General features: G+C 45.7%; 2 protein-coding genes across 2 annotated transcripts in view; one reads left to right on the top strand and one right to left on the bottom strand.

The window, feature by feature from the left end:
* Window positions 1–1,393, bottom strand: part of LOC122553576 (sperm flagella and cilia-associated protein 1-like) — an 83,840-nt gene extending 82,447 nt beyond the window's left edge. Inside the window, exon 1 of the mRNA XM_087991699.1 lies at window positions 1,177–1,393. Coding sequence (XP_087847825.1) covers window positions 1,177–1,285 — 109 coding nt within the window. The 5' untranslated portion in view covers window positions 1,286–1,393. The remainder of the gene's footprint in view (window positions 1–1,176) is intronic.
* A 10,355-nt stretch (window positions 1,394–11,748) lies between these two features.
* The window catches only part of LOC122555231 (disintegrin and metalloproteinase domain-containing protein 12-like), a 71,745-nt gene continuing 62,624 nt past the window's right edge, over window positions 11,749–20,869 (top strand). The window contains exon 1 of the mRNA XM_087996149.1: window positions 11,749–11,870. The gene's annotated coding sequence lies outside the window, so the exon portion shown is untranslated. The remainder of the gene's footprint in view (window positions 11,871–20,869) is intronic.

Here is a 20,869-nt window from a genome sequence, read left to right as displayed (position 1 = left end):
CCCCTCCCCTATCAGCGTTCCGAAAAGACCACTCCCTCCGTGACTCCCTCGTCAGGTCCACACCCCCCACCAACCCAACCTCCACTACCTATAGTTCCCACACTATAGGGATTCTATGATTATTTGAAGTTAGAGAATCCATTCATTGGGATAATAACAGTTGTGAAGAACCTGTTCTTGAACCTGTTGGTGCATGTGTTCAAGCTTCAGTGTCTTCTGCCTGATGGAAGAGATTGTAGGAGATCATTACCAGGGTGACGAGGGGGGGGTCTCTGATGATGTTGGCATCCTTTCCACAGCAACGAGAAGTGTAAATGGAGTCCGAGGATGGGAGGATGGCTTCTGTGATGGTGAAAGTGAGTACCGCAGATGCTGGAGATCAGAATCAAGATTAGAGTGGTGCTGCAAAAGCACAGCAGGTCAGGCAGCATCCAACGAACAGAGGGGAAAGAAAAAAAAAAATCGACGTTTCGGGCAACAGCCCTTCATCAGGAATTCATCACTAAGCATGTGTACTACTCCTTCTTGATGAAGGGCCATTGCCTGAAACGTCGATTTCACCCCCCACCACTCCTCCTCGGATGCTGCCTGAGCTGCTGTGCTTTTCCAGCACCACTCTAATCTTGACTCTGGCTCGATGAGGGGCTGTTGCCTGAAACGTCCGTTTATTTTCCCTGCTCCTCAGATGCTGCTTGACCTGCTGCGCTTTTCCAGCACCACTCTGATTCTTGACTCTGGCTTCCGTGAGGGTCTTGGGCCGTGCACACATATCACACCGCGAGGCTCACCCTTCCCTCTAATTTGAGGAGAAAGTGAGATCTGCAGATGCTGGAGATCAGAGCTGAAAATGTGTTGCTGGAAAAGCGCAGCAGGTCAGGCAGCATCCAGGGAACAGGAGAATCGACGTTTCAGGCATAAGCCCTCCTGAAGAAGGGCTTATGCCCGAAACGTCGATTCTCCTGTTCCCTTGGATGCTGCCTGACCTGCTGCGCTTTTCCAGCAACACATTTTCAGCTCTTCCCTCTAATTTACTGAGTGGCCTCACAGACCTTAAAATGGCTACATTCTCACTCCAGTTCGAAGTCTGCTTTGGAAGTGCAAGTTGGTGAAGAATTGGTGTGAGCAGGTGAGTGTGAGGTAGGTGATGCTGATAAGTTGGGGATCTCTCTCTCTCACCTCCATCACTGAAGTCCCTGGAGATGTTGCGCTTGGCCCTGGACAGATGGATGGTGTCCACCCAGGCGTACAGGTCCTGCAGGCTCTCCTCGTCCATCCCGGCCGCCATCGCCGGCTACAAACTACTCACAAGACCCTCACCCTGCGGCCGCCGCCCCCTTTTCAACGAAACAGCCAACTGGGACGACTTCACGGAGACCACGGGAGGGGAGGCAGCTCGCCGTCGTTCACCAGCGGAGGGGCGCCATGTTGTCGCTCGTTGCCATGGCGACCGGGCCGCCGCCGGCCAGTGGAATGCTGGTCGTTGTAGTTTACGTCGACAGAGCCCTCCCCCCGCCCGGCTGGAGCGGCGCGTCTCAGGGAACTACAACCCCCCGAGAGGCATTGCGCCCGGCACGGGAGCTGCTTGGAGGCCATTCCGCCCGTCTCACCTGGGTTGGCTGCTGGAAGCTCCTCCAGCATTTTGCTGAGATAAGCCACAAAGGAATCGCCGGATTGGACGCAGTAATTTCAAAATCGCGATACAACGGACTGGTCAGAGTAAGTTAAAAATCACCCAACGCCAGGTTATAGTCCAACAGGTTTATTTGAAAGTCAAGCAAATACTTCCAAATAAAACCTGTTGGAGTATAACCTGATGGCTGTGTGATTTTTAACTTCGGCCGCCCCAGTCCAACATTGGCACCTCTACATCCTGAACAGAGTAGACATGGGAGCAAAAGGGTGAAAAGACTAAAAATCCATAAGATCATAAGACATAGAAGTGGCCATTTGGGCCATCGAGTCTACGCCACCATTCAATCATGGCTGATGGGCAATCCGAAGCAACCAAAACGAGAAATTGCTGGGGAAATAGTCTGAAGAAGGATCACAGGACTCAAAATGTTAACTCTGCCTTCTCTCCACAGATGCTGACAGATTTGCTAAGTTTCTAAAGCAATTTCTAATTTTGTTTCTTTAACAAGAGGACTTGATTTATAGTGATTGGTGAAGGAAACAAGGGCAATACGAGAAAATAAACATTTTCATGCAGCAGGTAATTAGGAGACTGTAAAGCAATGCCTGGGTGTACGTTTTTTAAAAATTCATTCACAGAGTGAGGGCGTCACTGGCTAGGCCATCACTTATTGCCCATCCCTAACTGTCCAGAGGGAACATCCACCACACTGATGTTGGTCTGGAGTCACATGTAGGGTAGACCAGGTAAGGTAGACTGATTCTTTCCCTAAAGGATATTAGTGAACCTAAAGGACGGAGTTTTCCAACAATCAACAACAGCTTTATGGTCATCATTAGACTCTTAATTCCAGATTTTCATTGAATTCAAATTCCATCATCTGCAGTGGCAGGACTCAAACCTAGCTCCCCAATAATGATACCATTCCAATGCCTCAAAATAAAAGGTAAAGGGATTTTCAACTGAAGATGGAAAAATTAAGAAGAAATTGAATTATTGTATAAAGAAGGGAGAATGTGCAGTGCTCTTCAGAGGCAAGACAATAAAATGGTACTAAGTGCATCACTCCTTCTGAGAGCCAGCAGAGACAATGGGCCAAATGTTCTCCATTACGCCGTACAAAGGGTGAATCTATGGGTAGTCCCACTGTTGGCCATCTTAATGAAAATCAAACAACAGTGGTCGCCACTTCTCCAACATCTTTTAAAGGCGTACAATAAACAACTTATTTATACAGCACCTTTAACATCACAAACTCTTCCGAGGTGCTTAGCAGAAGCCTTACACAATAAATATAGCACTGAGCCACATAAAAATAAACTTAAGAGGGAACTTGTATAATTAAAAAACATGTCATTATTATTATGTGCTGTATGCTACAATCACTAAGGTGTAAAGCTGATTTTCTAGTTGATAGGCTAAAACTGTTCATTTTTTCATGAGTTTGTATTGACACCCACCTCCCACTATTTCTTTTAAAAATTCTTTTGGATTGGGAGGAATCACTGAGTCTGAGTAAATTATTATAATACACGTATGGTGGCCCAATGTTTAGCACTGCTGTCTTACAGAGCCAGAGACCCAGGTTTAATTCCACTCTTGGGTGACTGTCTGTGTGGAGATTACATGTTCTCCCTGTGTTTGTGTGAGTTTCCTCCCAAAGTCCAAAGGTTAGGTGGATTGGTCATACTAAATGGCCCATAGTATTCAGGAATGTGCAGAATAGGGGTTTGGCCATGGAAATACAGGGTAGACAAGCAGGAGCTGGAAGAACACAATAAGCCAGGGGACATCAGGAGGTGGAGAAGTCAAACATTTCAGGTGTAACCCTTCTCCAGGACTGGGGGTGGGCGTAAGGGGAGCTGCAGATAAAGGGGATGGGGGAAGCGGGGTGGTGAGGTAGGATAGGTGAACATCGGTCGAGGCTACGACCTGGTTGACCGATTAGTAGCTGGAAGGAAGGATCGATCAGAAGAATGGAAGGGAGGGGGAGGGGCTGGGAAAGGAATTGGGTGAATGGGATGGGGGATTATTTGAAATTGGAGAACTCAATGTTGAGTCCTCCAGGCTGTAGGCTGCCCTGCTTGAAGAGGTGTTGTTCCTACAATTTGCAGTCTGATTCACTGTGGGAATGGAGAAGGCCAAGGATGGTCACGTCGGTAAGGGAGTGGGAAGGGGAATTAAAATGAGCGGTGACAGGGAGGTCCAGTCGGCCCCTGTGGGCCTGGTTGAGCTGCTTGGTGAAAAGTGTTTACATTTGGTCTCCCTGATGTAGAGACCACATCAGGAGCACATGATCAGTAAACTGGATTAGAGGAGAGGCAGGTGAACCTTTGTCTCACCTGGAACGACTGTTTGGAGCCCTGGATGGAAGTGAGGGGGGTGATGTGCCGGCAGGTTTTACATCATTTCCGGTTGCAGGGGAAGGAACCTGGGGGTTCAGGGAGTTGGTGGGGAGAATGGCGTAAACCAAGGACTGGCAAAGGGAACAGTCCTTGCGAAGGCAGAGAGGAATGGAAAGATGTTCTTGGTGTTGACAGAAGTGTTTAGGGGCAATGCTTTGGATGTCTAGACTGGTGGAGTGGTAGGTAAGGACAAGGGGGACCCGGTCTTTATTGCGTTTACAGGGGAGGGGTTTAGAGCAGTGGAGCAGGGAATGGAGAAGGTGTGGTTGAGGACTGTCTGGATGACAGGGGGAGGGAAAACACGTTGTTAAAAATAGGTGGGCATCTGGGATGCTTGGGAGTAGATGTTTCCTTGTCCAAGGAAATGTGGTGGAGGTGAATGAATTGGGAGAACATAGAAACATAGAACAATACAGCACAGAACAGGTCCTTCGGCCCACGATGTTGTGCCGAACTTCTAACCTAGATTAAGTACCCATCCATGTACCTATCCAAATGCTGCTTAAAGGTCGCCAATGATTCAGACTCTACCACTCCCACGGGCAGCGCATTCCATGCCCCCACCACTCTCTGGGTAAAGAACCCACCCCTGACATCTCCCCTATACCTTCCACCCTTCACCTTAAATTTATGTCCCCTTGTAACACTCTGTTGTACCCGGGGAAAAAGTTTCTGACTGTCTACTCTATCTATTCCTCTGATCATCTTATAAACCTCTATCAAGTCACCCCTCATCCTTCGCCGTTCCAACGAGAAAAGGCCGAGAACTCTCAACCTATCCTCGTACGACTTCCTCTCCATTCCAGGCAACATCCTGGTAAATCTTCTCTGCACCCTCTCCAAAGCTTCCACATCTTTCCTAAAGTGAGGCGACCAGAACTGCACACAGTACTCCAACTGTGGCCTAACCAAAGTCCTGTACAGCTGCAACATCACTTCACGACTCTTGAATTCAATCCCTCTGCTAATGAACGATAATACTCCATAGGCCTTCTTACAAACTCTATCCACCTGAGTGGCAACCTTCAAAGATCTATGTACATAGACCCCAAGATCCCTCTGTTCCTCCACCTGACTAAGAACCCTACCATTAACCCTGTATTCCGCATTCTTATTTGTTCTTCCAAAATGGACAACCTCACACTTGGCAGGGTTGAACTCCATCTGCCACTCCTCAGCCCAGCTCTGCATCATATCTAAGTCCCTCTGCAGCCGACAACAGCCCTCCTCACTGTCCACAACTCCACCTATCTTCGTATCATCTGCAAATTTACTGACCCACCCTTCGACTCCCTCATCTAAGTCATTAATAAAAATTACAAACAGCAGAGGACCCAGAACTGATCCCTGCGGAACTCCACTTGTAACTGGGCTCCAGGCTGAATATTTACCATCTACCACCACTCTCTGCCTTCGACCGGTTAGCCAGTTTTCTATCCAATTGGCCAAATTTCCCTCTATCCCATGCCTCCTGACTTTCCGCATAAGCCTACCATGGGGAACCTTATCAAATGCCTTACTAAAATCCATGTACACTACATCCACTGCTCTTCCCTCATCCACATGCTTGGTCACCTCCTCGAAGAATTCAATAAGACTTGTAAGGCAAGACCTACCCTTCACAAATCCGTGCTGGCTGTCCCTAATCAAGCAGTGTCTTTCCAGATACTCATAAATCCTATCCCTCAGTACCCTTTCCATTACTTTGCCTACCACAGAAGTAAGACTAACAGGCCTGTAATTCCCGGGGTTATCCCTATTCCCTTTTTTGAACAGGGGCACAACATTCGCTACTCTCCAGTCCCCTGGTACCACCCCCGTTGCCAGTGAAGACGAGAAGATCATTGCCAACGGTACTGCAATTTCCTCTCTTGCTTCCCACATAATCCTAGGATATCTCCCGTCAGGCCCGGGGGACTTGTCTATCCTCAAGCTGTTCAAAATGTCCAACACATCTTCCTTCCTAACAGGTATCTCTTCTAGCTTACCAGTCCATTTCACACTCTCCTCTTCTACAATACGGTCCCTCTCGTTCGTAAATACTGAAGAGAAGTACTTGTTCATGACCTCTCCTATCTCTTCCGACTCAATACACAGTCTCCCACTACTGTCCTTGATCGGCCCTACCCTCGTTCTCGTCATTCTCAGGTTTCTCACATACGCATAAAATGCCTTGGGGTTATCCTTGATCCTATCCGCCAACGATTTTTCATGCCCTCTCTTAGCTCTCCTAATCCCTTTCTTCAGGTCCCTTCTGGCTATCCTGTATCCCTCCACTACTCTGTCTGAATCCTGTTTCCTCAACCTTATGTAAGCCTCCTTCTTCCTCTTTACCAGACATTCAACCTCTCTCGTCAACCAAGGCTCCCTCACACGACCATTTCTTTCCTGCCTGATAGGTACATACATATCATGGACACGTCGTATCTGCTCTTTGAAAAAGTTCCACATTTCCACCACATCCTTCCCTGACAGCCTAAGCTCCCAACGTATGCTCCTCAAATCCTGCCTTACAGCATCGTAATTTCCCTTCCCCCAATTATAAAATCTACCTTGTTGTGCGCACCTATCTCTCTCCATAACCAAGGTGAAAGTCACAGAATTGTGGTCACCATCACCAAAATGTTCACCCACTAACAAGCCCACCACTTGTCCCGGTTCATTACCGAGTACCAAATCCAATATGGCCTCCCCTCTGGTTGGACAATCTACATACTGCGTTAGAAAAGCTTCCTGGACACACTGCACAAACACCGCCCCATCCAATCTACTTGATCTAAAGAGCTTCCAATCAATATTTGGGAAGTTGAAGTCGCCCATGACTACGACCCTGTGGCTTCTGCACCTTTCCAAAATCTGTTTCCCAATCTGTTTCTCCACATCTCTGCTGCTATTGGGGGGCCTATAGTAAACACCCAACAAGGTGACTGCACCTTTCCTCTTTCTGACTTCAGCCCATACTACCTCCAGAGGCAGATCCCCCTCAAACTTCCTTTCTGCAGCCGTTATACCATTTCTAATTAGCAATGCCACCCCCCCTCCTTTTTTCCCACCCTCCCTAATCTTACTGAAACACCTGTAACCAGGAACCTCCAACAGCCATTCCTGTCCCACATCTATCCATGTTTCCGTGATGGCCACAACATCGTAGTCCCAGGTACCGATCCACGCCTTAAGTTCACCCACCTTATTTCTGATACTCCTTGCGTTGAAGTATACGCACTTGAGCCCGTCTCTGTGTCCGCAAGTAGTCCCTGTCAGTGCTCCCTTCTCCACAGCCTCCCTACAGTCTTGGGCATCCTGACAAACAGCTAACCTACTTGCTGGACTACAAGTCCGGATCCCATCCCCCTGCCAAATTAGTTTAAACCCCCCCGAAGAGTGCTAGCAAACCTACCCCCCAGGATATTGGTGCCCTTCTGGTTCAGGTGCAACCCGTCTTGTTTGTACAGGTCCCACCTTCCCCAGAATGCAGTCCAATTGTCCAAATATCTGAAGCCCTCCCTCCTACACCAGCCTTGCAGCCACGTGTTCAACTGCACTCTCTCCCTATTCTTTGCCTCACTGTCACGTGGCACCGGTAACAACCCAGAGATGACGACTCTGTCTGTCCTAGCTTTTAGCTTCCAGCCTAACTCCTTGAGCTCTTGAATGACCTCCCCACCCCTCTTCCTACCTATGTCGTTGGTGCCAATGTGCACCACAACTTCTGGCTGCACACCCTCCCCCTTAAGGATTCTGAAGACACGGTCTGAGACGTCTCGGACCCTAGCACCCGGGAGGCAACAAACCATCCGTGAGTCTCGCCCATGTCCACAGAACCGCCTGTCCGTCCCTCTAACTAGAGAGTCCCCTATAACTAGCGCTCTCCTCCTCTCCCCCTTTCCCTTCTGAGTCTCAGAGCCACAGACCCCTTCACTGCAGCTTACACCTGCAACGCTGTCCCCCCCAACAGTTTCCAAAGCTGTATATTTATTTTTTAGGGGAACGACCACAGGGGAACCCTGCACTGCCTGCTTCTTCCCCTTCCCACCTCTAACTGTTACCCAGCTACCTCGGTTCTCCGGCGTAACTATGTCCCTGTAGCTTCTATCAATCACCCTCTCAGCCTCTCGAATAATCCTCAGTTCATCCAACTCCAGTTCCAGTTCCCTAACTCGTTCGGTGAGGATCAGGATCTGACTGCATTTCCTGCAGACGAAGTCGGCAGGAGTATCGGTGGTCACCCCTACCTCAAACATCCTGCAGGAGGAACATTCCACCGCCTGCGCTGCCATGACTGTACACTTTCTCCAAAAACAAGAACACTGAGTCAATAACACTGAGTCACTTACCTGTGGACTTTAAAGTTAGGTTAGAGGAGGCCCTACGGAAGTAGGACCTGGGGTCTAGAACACACCCACTCAAATACTAATCACTTACCTTCCCGCCCAGCTATGCGCTCCAACCTCACTTCCGCTGCTCCCACTCAAATGACCGTTGGTGATTAAAAGGTGAGTATTTATACTCACAGTTCTCCTTCCCGGCTGCCCCTCTGTTTGCCGTCACTTCCTCTGCTGCTCCCGCTCTTTTTGTGAAGAGAGAATAAAAAACACCGCTGCCCGCTACAGGTAAGTAATTTTAAAACAAACTGTTTTACCTTAGCTGTAGTCTCCCGGGTTCGCCTTTACTCGGCCGCTGCTCCCACTCAAAAAGAACGGGATGGAATTCTTGCAGGAAACTGGGTGGGAGGAGGTGTAGTCCAGGTAGTTATGGGAATCTGCGGGTTTATAGTAAACATCTATCTGGGGTCTGTCGCTGGAGATGGAAATGAAGAGGTGAAGAAAGCGGAGGGAGATGTCCGAGATGGAACAAGTGAATTTGAGGGCAGGGTGGAAGTTGTGGGGTGGGTGTGGATGGGATGCTCTCCAGAGGATTGGTGTGGGCTTGATGTGCTGAATGGCCTGCTGCAAACTGTAGGGTTTCTATTCTATTCTATAGATTGATAGAGCGAGCGATCACTGATTCACACAGTTAATGACGTGGCTTTGACGAAAGGTCACTGACCTCTAATATTAGCTCTGTATCTCTCTTAATAGATGTGGCCTGATTTGCTGATGATATAACATCTGCTACAATTCAGAATGCCAACTGCTCAAATTTTCTGAGGTGATCATCACAGTAATCTTAATGGTTGATCTCCAACATCTATGAATGTGGATGCTTCTCAGAATCAAGAGTAGCAGTGGTCCTTTGCAGATCTGGGAGAATGTGGTCCTGAGCTGGAGCAGGGCTGACTGCAGAGAGAGTAGGTGGTGGCGCATGGCTACGAGCGTGAAGTGAAGGATCCGGAGGGAGAACTGTTTCTGGAGGCTGTGGATTTGTTGTAGGTAGTTGTTGTCCCGGTCAAGTCCACATTGAGATGGTCTGAATGTAGTCTGGAGTCCATACAGGATAAGTACATTGCATAGGCAGGTACTGAGGAAGGAGACATGGCTGTAGTGGCCGGTCTGCTTCAGGACGTGGCTGAAAAGCTTCAGGGCAGTGGAAATGACCTGGGGGGGTGGGGGGAGGGGTGTTGTGAGAGAGGGATTAACTGAGATCCTTGTAGAGGGAGGAGGAGAACTTCGTCAAGATAGGAATCCTTGGAAGAGGCTTCATGGTAAGGTTTCAGCGACTGGGAGAAAGTGAGGACTGCAGATGCTGGAGGTTAGAATCTAACAGTGTAGTGCTGGAAAAGCACAGTAGGTCAGGCAGCATCTGAGGAGCAGGGGAATTGACGGTTCGGGGTATAATTCCTGATGAAGGGCTTATGCTCGAAACGTCGATTCTCCGGCTCCTCGGATGCTGCCTGACCTACTGTGTTTTCCGGCACCACACTTTTCGACTCTGATCTCCAGCATCTGCAGTCCTCACTTTCTCCTTCAAATTCTGTCCACAACATCAGCATTTCCCTGAATCAAAACGCGCCTTATGTGTGACAAAATCTTGACCCTGGTTGTTTAGACACAGATCCTTCATTGATAGGTTTGTTTAAGCAAAACCTTAGAGAATACCATGCATTCTGACGTGAACAGGAAATAAAATGGATTAATATTTAGTAACGAAACAATATGTATTAGCAAATACAGGAAAGAAATGAAAGTTTCATTTGGATCGATATCTTTGAAGAAACAATTAAGTATTTGAGTAATGTTGAACTTCCTCAACCCCGAATGATATTGGTAATGATGATTCAGTTGTGAAATCAGAAAATTGAGGTTCTTGACATCAAGAAAAAGAAGTTCCTGACTAATGATTAGTGAGAGGTCTGTTTGCATGCTACGTGTCCCTAATCTTCCTGATTGATACAGTACGCCGATAATTACATAATGTTCAGTAAAATTTCATGACTCTTCAGATACTGAAGCAGTCCATTTCCAAATGCAACAATATCTGGTCAATATCCAGGCTTGGGCTGCATGAAATGCTGACTTTCCTGCTCTTTGGATGCTGCCTGACCGGCTGTGCTTTTCCAGGACCACATTCTTCGACTCCTCCTTGGACTGTCAAGTGGCAAGTAACATTCGCGCTACACAAACACCAGACTATGACCATCACCAATGAGAGACAATCTAACTGCCACTGACATTGAATAGTGTTACTATCACTGAATCCCTCACTGTCAACATCCTGAATGTTATCATTGACTTGAACCTCAACTGAACTCACCTCATAAATACTGTGGCTGCAAGAGCAGATCAGAGACAACAGATACTGTATGAATAAATCACCTCCTGACTCCCCAAAGCCTGTCCATGATTTACATGGTATAAGACAGTGGTGTGATGGAATACTCCCCACTTTCTTGGATGAGTGCAGCTCCAACAACACTCAAAAGGTTTGACACCGTCCAGGACAAAGCAGCCCACATGATTGGCATTACATCCACAAACATCCACTCCCTCCACTACTAATGCTCAGTAACATTAGTGTGTACTATCTATAAGATGCACAACAAAAATTCACCAAACATCCTCAGACATCATGTTCCAAACCCATGACCACTTCCATTTAGAAGGACCAAGCAGCAGACACATAGGAACACCACCACCTGCAAGTTCCCCTCCAAGCTGCTCACCATCCTGATTTAGAAATATGTCGCCATTCCTTCACTGTCACTAGGTCAAAATCCTAGAATTCCCTCCCGAAGGACATTGTGAGACAACTCACAACAGGTGGCCTGCAGTGGTTCAAGAAGGCAACTCACCATCACCTTCTCAAGGGCAAGTAGAGATGGGCAATAAATGCTGGCCCAGCCAGTGCCGCCCACATTCACAAAATGAATACATTTAAAAAAACTAGATAGCAACTATTCACGACCTGCAATTCAGAGGGGTTACCTGCGAACTCCATCTCGCTGCTGGGGCTCCATCTGAGAAAGCAATCACCTCAGGTTACACTCCATTGGCAGTGTCCAGAGAGCTTATGTCACAATCCTGGTCTTGTACAAGGTTACTTTACCCTTGAGTTGTTTTTCAGAGGTGGGGTTATTGGCCAGGCTCCATATGTCTGAAGTTCGAATGGTTTATTGGGGCCTTGTTGTTTATCTGAGCAGATAGTGCTTCAGACCAAAAGCTTGAAAGGTCTTTTAAAAACTGGTCTAGTCAAGGGGCCATGGCCAGTTCTCTAGCTGTGCAGTTCAATTCAGTTGATTGAGAGAAACTGGAAGCCTTCACCCTGTCCTTCTGCCTTTATGATTTCAAACTATAAGTTGCCTATGCCATTTTTTTATCGTTTGTGCTCAGGGAAATGTGTATTGGAACTGTTGCAAGTACTTCCAGAACAGCATAATTAAGTGGGGTTTGGGTGAGGTAAGTTATCTGGTATTCTGTTTTCTGTTCTTTGTGTTTCATTCCATAATTTTATAAATAGGTTTTGTTTGTTTAAAGCTGAAAATGTGTTGCTGGAAAAGCGCAGCAGGTCAGGCAGCATCCAAGGAACAGGAGAATCGACATTTCGGGAATAAGCCCTTCTTGTTTGTTTAAAACCTGGCAGTCAACCCAGCCGATTTACTCCGCTATATTCACTATACATCTAGCTAAACAAATAGTAAAGTTACAGTCTGGGCTACCTGCTTGAAAATGATTTGAGAGGTTTGCCATCATCCATAACACTTGTCATTGAACATGTATCAGCTTCACCACGTCATGGCACATCTTTGGCCCATTTGCAATAGGGTTCCCCACTTCAATGCTGCATTTTGGACTGCACCGGCACCTTTCAGTATAAGGCTGCTACCAGGGCATCGTCTTAGAGGCAAGCACCTGTTTGAAACAGGGTGCATTTACGGGTTCCTCACCTGATCTTTCAGTGATCATTCACTTTGTACCTATTTGGATGCTCATGGCATCTCCATCTTGCTTTGCTTGGCCTCGCCTTTTTGCATTCTACTGCCTCATTCAAAGCTAAAAAGGTTCACTGTATTTATATGTTGCCTTGCCGTGCAGCACAGGCACAAAGCCAGGCTGCTTGCCATGGGTTAATCAGTCAAGTGTGCCGACATGTTGCTGGACAGCACCGTGCTATATCAATGTCACACCTACACCACATGCCAACGGTCTGCACGGAAACATACTGCATGTGCTTCAGTCAAATTGTCATGTATTCACATCCATGGAGAATAGACCTTGGTCAAAGTCCAGGGTGATTGTTAACAGTCAAGGGTGCTATTAAATCTCAGCCCTGGGGTTTGGACATGGACATGCCCAGGCAATTGGCCGCATTGTCAGGTAGATTCCAGGGTTGTAACTGTACTGGAACAGCTTGGCTATGGGTGCTTTACATTTAGAAGCACACACCTTTCTGCAGTGTTGTCAGAACCCATAGCCTTTGCAGAATTCAGTGTGTTCAGCCATTTCTTGATATCAGATGTAGTGGCCAACAGAAGACAGCGAGTGGTAGTAGAAGGAAAATATTCTGCCTGGAAGTCTGTGGTGCGTGATGTTCCACAGGGCTCTGTCCTTGGGTCTCTATTGTTTGTAATTTTTATTAATGACTTGGATGAGGGGATTGAAGGATGGGTCAGCAAGTTTGCAGACGACACAAAGGTTGGAGGTGTCGTTGACAGTATAGAGGGCTGTTGTAGGCTACAACGGGACATTGACAGGATGCAGAGATGGGCTGAGAGGTGACAGATGGAGTTCAACCTGGATAAATGCGAGGTGATGCTTTTTGGAAGGTCGAATTTGAAAGCTGAGTACAGGATTAAGGATATGATTCTTGGCAGTGTGGAGGAACAGAGGAATCTTGGTGTGCAGGTACATAGATCCCTTAAAATGGCCACCCAAGTGGACAGGGTTGTTAAGAAAGCATATGGTGTTTTGGCTTTCATTAACAGGGGCATTGAGTTTAAGAGTCTTGAGATCTTGTTGCAGCTCTATAAAACTTTGGTTAGACCGCACTTGGAATACTGCATCCAGTTCTGGTCGCCCTATTATAAGAAAGATGTGGATGCTTTGGAGAGAGTTCAGAGGAGGTTTACCAGGATGCTGCCTGGACTGGAGGGCTTATCTTATGAAGAGAGGTTGACTGAGCTTGGACTTTTTTTCATTGGAGAAAAGGAGGAGGAGAGGGAACCTAATTGAGGTATACAAGATAATGAGAGGCATAGATAGAGTCGATAGCCAGAGACTATTTCCCAGGGCAGAAATTACTAACACGAGGGGTTATAGTTTTAAGTTGGATGGAGGAAAGTATAGAGGGGATGTCAGAGGCAGGTTCTTTACTCAGAAAGTTGTGAGAGCATGGAATGCGTTGCCAGCAACAGTTGTGGAGGCAGGGTCATTGGGGACATTTAAGAGACTCCTGGACATGCATATGGTCACAGAAACTTAAGGGTGCATACATTAGGATCAGTGGTCGGCACAACAACGTGGGCTGAAGGGCCTGTTCTGTGCTGTACTGTTCTATGTTCTATGAATTGAATTGGCTGAAGTCTGATATTTGTAATGCTGGGAACCACTGGAGGAGGCTGAGATGGATCATCCAGTCAGCATTTCTGGCTGAAGGTTGCTGTGAATGATTCATCATTATCTTTTGCATTGATGTGCTGGGTTTTCCCATCATTGAGGATAGGGATATTTATGGAGCCTCCTCCTCTAGTGAGTTATAGAGTCATAGAGATGTACTGCATGGAAACAGATCCTTCAGTCCAATGCATGCAAGCTGACCAGATATCCTAACCTAATCTAGTCCCATTTGCCAGCACTTGGCCCATATCCCTCTAAACCCATCCAGATGCCTTTTAAATGTTGCAATTGTACCAGCCTCCATCACTTCCTCTGGCAGCTCATTCCATACATGTATCACCCTCTTCGTAAAAAAGTTGCTCCTTAGGTCCCTTTTGGGGAGGCACGGTGGCTCAGTGGTTAGCACTGCAGCCTCACAGCGCCAGGGTCCCAGGTTCAATTCCAGCCTCAGGTGACTGCCTATGTGGAGTTTGCACATTGTCTGCGCGGGTTTCCTCCGGGTGCTCCGGTTTCCTCCCACAATCCAAAGATGTGCAGGTCAGGTGAATTGGCCATGCTAAATTGTTCATAGTACTTAGTCAGAGGAAAAATGGGTCTGGGTGGGTTACTCTTTGGAGGGTCGGTGTGGACTGGTTGGGCCGAAGGGCCTGTTTCCACACTGTAGGGAATCTAATCTAAATCTTTCCCCTCTCACCCTAAACATATGCTCCTAGTTCTAGGCTCCTCCACCCCCAGGGAAATGTCTTTGTCTATTTACCCTATCCATGCCCTTCATGATTTTATAAACCATCACCCATCAGCCTCCGATGCTCCAGGGAAAACAGCCCCAGCCTATTCAGGCACTCCCTGTAGCTCAAATCCTCCAAACCAAATGCCTATTTGGTGACTCTGTGACTCTGCTTTCAAGCAGTTTAATAATCCATCACCATTCACAACCGGGTACAATTGGAATGCAGAACTTAGATCTGATCCATTGTCTGTAGAATCATATACCTCTGTCTATCATAGGTTTGCACTTCATTGTTTGGCATGCCTGATGCTGCTCTTGGCATGCCTTCCTGCACTCTCCCTGAACCAGGGTCTATCTCCTGGCTTGATGGTCGTGGTTAAGTGGCGGATGTGCCGGGCCATGAGGTTGCAGATTGTATTGGAGTACAAATCTATTTTTACAACAATACCTTGATCAGATGAGCCAATGGGCTGAGGAGTGGCAGATGGAGTTTAATTCAAATAAATGCGATGTGCTGCATTTTGAGATAGCAAATCTTATCAGGACTTATGCACTTAATGGTAAGGTGCTGGGGAGGTGTTGCTGAATAAAGAGACCTTGGAGCACAGGTTCATAGCTCCTTGAAAGTAGAGTCATAGGTAGATAGGATAGTGAAGAAGGCATTTGGTATGCTTTCCTTTATTTGTCAGAGCATTGAGTATAGGAGTTGGGAGGTCATGTTGCGGCTATACATGATGTTGGTTAGGCCACTTTTGGAATATTGCATGCAATTCTGGTCTCCTTCCTATTGGAAGGATGTTGTGAAACTTGGAAGGGTTCAGAAAAAATTTACAAGGATGTTGCCAGGGTTGGCGGATTTGAGCTATAGGGAGAGGCTGAACAGACTGGGGCTGTTTTCCCTGGAACGTTGGCGGCTGAGGGGTGACCTTATAGAGGTTTATAAAATTATGAGGGGCATGGATAGGATAAATAGACAAAGTCTTTTCCCTAGGGTGGGGAGTCCAGAACTGGAGGACATAGGTTTAGGGTGAGAGCGGAAAGATATAAAAGGGATCTAAGGGGCAACGTTTTCATGTAGAGGGTGGTGCGTATATGGAATGAGCTGCCAGAGGAAGTGATGGAGGCTGGTACAATTGCAACATTTAAAGGCATTTGGATGTGTATATGAATAGGAAGGGTTTAGAGGGATATAGGCCAAATGCTGGCAAATGGCACTAGATTAGATTAGATTACACTACAGCGTGGAAACAGGCCTTTCGGCCCAACAAGTCCACACCGACCCGCCGAAGCGCAACCCACCCATACCCCTACATTTACCCCTTACCTAACACTATTGGCAATTTAGCATGGCCAATTCATCTGACCTGCACATCTTTGGACTGTGGGAGGAAACCGGAGCACCTGAAGGAAACCCACGCAGACACGGGGAGAACGTGCAAACTCCACACAGTCAGTCGCCTGAGGTGGAAATTGAACCCGGGTCTCAGGCACTGTGAGGCAACAGTGCTAACCACTGCCTCACAGCGCCTGAGACCCGGGTTCAATTCCCGCCTCAGGCGACTGACTGTGTGGATTTTGCACGTTCTCCCTGTGTCTGCGTGGGTTTCCTCCCACAGTCCAAAGATGTGCAGGTCAGGTGAATTGGCCATGCTAAATTGCCCGTAGTGTTAGGTAAGGGGTAAATGTAGGGGCATGGGTGGGTTGCGCTTCGGCGGGTCGGTGTGGACTTGTTGGGCCGAAGGGCCTGTTTCCACGCTGTAATGTAATCTAATCTAATCTAATTAGGTTGGGATATCTGGTCAGCATAGATGAGTTGGCCCGAAGAATCTGTTTCTGTGCTGTACATCTCCATGACTCTATGACTCACATGATGCCCAGTCTTGAGTGGACAGATCTGTCAAGTTTGTCCCATTTAGCAAGATGGTAGTATTACACAACATGATAAAGGGTATTCTCAATGTGAAGGAGGACTACATCTCTGCAATGATTGTGCTATGGTCACTATCACCAGGATCTTCACACATTATGGGTATGACTGGTTAGGCCAGCATTTTCCACCTGATCCTAATTGCACTTAAGAGGGTGGTGGTGAGCTGTCTTTTAGGCACATTACAGTTCATGTGCTCTAAGTGGATCCCCAATGCTGTGAAAGAACATTGGTATATTTTCAAGTCAGGATGGTGTGTGACTTGAAGAAGAACTTCCGGGTTGTGATGTTCCAATGTATCTGTTGCTCTTATGTATTTCCAATATTTTCTGTTTTTAAACACAATTCCTTTATCTTTTCCTTTAAGATGATGAAGTGATAGTCATGAATCAACATGTATGAAATTCATTTGGTATTCGTTTGGTGGAGTCCTCAAACTACATCTGCTGAAACGTTTGCAAGTAATGCAAATGGGTTAAGCATATGAGTTATTAAGGATCAGTGTAGCAAACTATAAAGCTTTGCACTCTATCTCTAAGTGTTCATACAACAGAGAAACATAACACATCACAATAGGAATTTCAAAAAAAAATCTGCAGTGCATTGAGCAATAAAGTTACATGTGAATCGATTGAGTAAACCAGAAAGACAAATTGGAGTGACTGGAAGTCTGGCCAACTGATTATGTCTAGACAGGCAATACCAAACCACAATGGATTATCTTTTCTGGAAGATTGGAAGTAAGTAATATTAGTAAAATCCAAACTATGCATTGATATATTGAGGTAAGAATAGTAATTATCGACATACAAAGCAAGCTTGTTGAAATTTGAAATTAAAAATAATAAATAACTGAGGTTGCTGTTTTGGACAGTGCTGTTCCGATAAAAGACACACCCGCTTCATTAAACTCGCCTTTGTGTTTTTCCTCCTATGACAATGACTTTCTGACTATTTCCCAACATATTTCATTTGTAATTTGCATTGTGTCAACAAAAATACACCTTTCTACAGTACCTTGGAGGTGAGTGAAGCTTCCCAAGGCATTTCACACATTCCCTATCAAACAATATTTGATAAAACATAAACAGATATTAGCCATTGTTCCCAAGGATGTGGCTGGAAATTTAGGTTTTTAAGGAACATCTTGAAGATGGAAAGAGGGAGAGAGAAGGAGGAAGGTTTATCAAGGGAATTCCAGAGATTAGGATCAAGGGAGCTGAGGCATGGTCACCAATGATGAAGCAACGAAAATTGAAGAGATGGCGTAAATCTGAACTAAAGGTCAGTCAGTCTAAAACCAATGGTGGAAACCCTACCTGAAGCAAAAAAGATCTGCATTGAAGCTTCACAACTGTGTAAAAGCATGGACAATGAAAACAATTTTGAAGAGGTGTGTTGTAAGAAACACAGCACATAGCATAGCAATTCTCCAAAACAGTAATCTGATAAAGACCAAGAGAACGCTATCCACTGGTGAAATTGGCAAATGTTTGGCACCTGTAATTTTGAATCAATGAAAGTGATACACTTTGAAAGAAACAACATGGAGAGATGGTCTAATCTAAATGGTAATATTTTAAGGAATCTCTCCATACCCATATCTGTAATTTCTTTCATAAGACATAGGAGCCAAAGCAGGGCAATGAGATGAGATCATGGCTGATCTGAAAATCCTCAACTCCACATTCCTGCCTTTCCCTCTAACTCTCAATTCTCTAATTGATTAAATGTCCATCTTTCTCAGCCTTGAATACACTTAATGACTGAGCCTCCACAGTTTCTGTGTGGTAAAGAATTGAACCAATTCAGTATTTCCTGAGAGAAGAAATTCAACCTCATTACTATTTTAAATATGTGACCCCTATTCTGAGATTATGCCCTCTGGTCCTAGCCTCCCCAATAAAGGAAAACAATGTTTTGCCATCTATCCTGTTAATTTCCTCCCACATTTCAAAGATGGGCAGGTTACTTGGATTGGCCATGCTAAATTGCCCCATAGTGTCCAGAGATGTGCAGGCTATGGCTAACCATAGGAAATGCGGGGTTATAGGGATAGGGTAGGAGGGAATGGGTTTGGGTGGGATGCTCTTCAGACAGTCAGTGTGGACTCAATGGACCATAAGGCCTGCTTCCATACTGAAGGGATTCTGTGATTCTACTTCCACTAAGAATCTTGTACAGATTAATAAAGGCCACCTTTCTCTCCTCTATGTTCTAACGAGTAAGGGTCAGATCTATTTAACCTCTCCTCTTAAGATAGCCCCTCAATACCTGGAATCTGCTTAGAAACTTCTTTGGACTGCTTTTCGATTATAGGATATATTTCTTCAGATAAGAGGCCCAAAACTGTTTACAGTATTCTAGCTGTGGTCTGACTAGTGCCTTGTATAGTTTCAGCAAAGCCTCCCTGTCATTATACTCCATTCCTGTTGAAATAAAAATCACCTTTTTTTTTGCTTTTACTGTTACCCACTGAACCTAGATGCTAGCTTTTGGTTATTTATGCACAATGACTCCCACATCCTTATGTGCTATAGCCTTCTGCAGCTTTTCTCCATTTATATAAAATTCAGCTCATTTATTCTTCCTACCAAAGTGCATAATGTCACATTTTCCTACATTATATTCCAATTTTTTTGCTGATTCACTTTCCTCATCCAAGTCATTGTTATGTATTGTAAATAATTGTGACCCTTATACTAATCCCTGTGGCACTTCACTAGTTACAGTTTACCATTCTGAATACAATCCATTTCGCCTAACTTTCTGTCTTCTATTAGTTAGGCAGTCGTCTATCCATTCTAATATACTGTGTCCAACATCGTGTACCTTTATCGTATTATGTATCCTAACGTGTGGTATTTTATCCACTGCCTTTTGGGATTCCAAGTATATCTGCTGCTTTCCCTTTATTTATCACCTGCAGATCTTTGAATTATCCTCACCTCTTGCTTTCCTACTTATTTCTGTGTCATTTCCAAATTTGGTGAGTGTACATTCTCATTCCCGCCCAAGCATTGATGTATGTTGTAAATTGAGACCCCAGCATTGATTCCCGAGGCACTCCACTAGACAGTGATTGTCATCCTGGAATTGTCCCCCTCATCCCAACTCTCTGTCTTTTACTAGTTATTCAATAATCTATCCAAAGCTATGAACCCTTATCTTATTAAGTAGTCTTACACTTTGTACAATGGAAGACACCTTCTGAGATTCTATATATATTATATATACTGTTTTCCCTTTATTTATCCTTCCTGTTACCTCTTCAAAGAATTCTGATAAACTTGTCAGGCACGGTTGCTCCGTGGTTAGCACTGCTGCCTCACCAGACCAAGCACTGGGTTCGATTTCTCCCTCAGGAAACCATTTTTGTGGGCTTGCATATTCTCCCTGCGCCTGTGAGGGTTTCCTGCAGGTGCTCTGTTCTTTTCCTACTGTCCAAAGATGTGTCTGTTAGGTTGATTGGCCATGCAAAATTGCCCATAGTGTCCAGGATGTGTGGATTTGTCATGGAAAATGTAGAGTGACATGGATGGTGTTGGATCATTGGCATGTTCCTTGGAGAGTTGGTGATCATCACTCTAGGAACTTGATGCTCTTGACCATGCCCTCCTCAGTACCATTGATGTAGGTAGGGGCGTGTCATTGTCCACCTTGCTGCCTGAAGTTGATGATCAGCTCTTTAGTTTTGCTGATGTTGAGGGAGAGTTTGTTATGTTTGCACAACATTACCAAGCACTCTATCTCTTTTCTGTGATCTGTCTCGTCATTGTTTGATACTTAATACAGATCTCCGTGTTATCCTCAAGTTCAGTGGTTTATTACCGTTCCCTAGGTCAGTTTGGTAATTGATATGCAGATTCCTCCTGTATATTTCCATCCATTTGATAAAACAGTGTAATTGCTAAAATCCTATTACTCCATGTTAATGATTTCTGTTCCAAGAAAAGATGTTACAAAAGGCAGTACTGGATATTACAATTTCCCTATTGATTGAGCCAGCCTTTGGAGCTGGGCTATCTCAAAAAGAGTTCCACCAAATATTCTGATCTATTCATCTACCTGCAACCTCACAATATTGATTCATCAGCACATACTCAAGATAATCAATCAGGTAAATGATTTATATATCTGTCTAGCTTGATCTAATCTGGTAGTGAATTCTGTGAGCTTCCTGCC

This window comes from Chiloscyllium plagiosum, unplaced genomic scaffold (assembly GCF_037043375.1).
Source record: "Chiloscyllium plagiosum isolate Xiang-an unplaced genomic scaffold, Cpla_swu_hap1 HiC_scaffold_1, whole genome shotgun sequence".
NCBI classification, from domain to species: domain Eukaryota; kingdom Metazoa; phylum Chordata; class Chondrichthyes; order Orectolobiformes; family Hemiscylliidae; genus Chiloscyllium; species Chiloscyllium plagiosum.
This window is presented reverse-complemented; position numbering and strand designations above follow the sequence as displayed.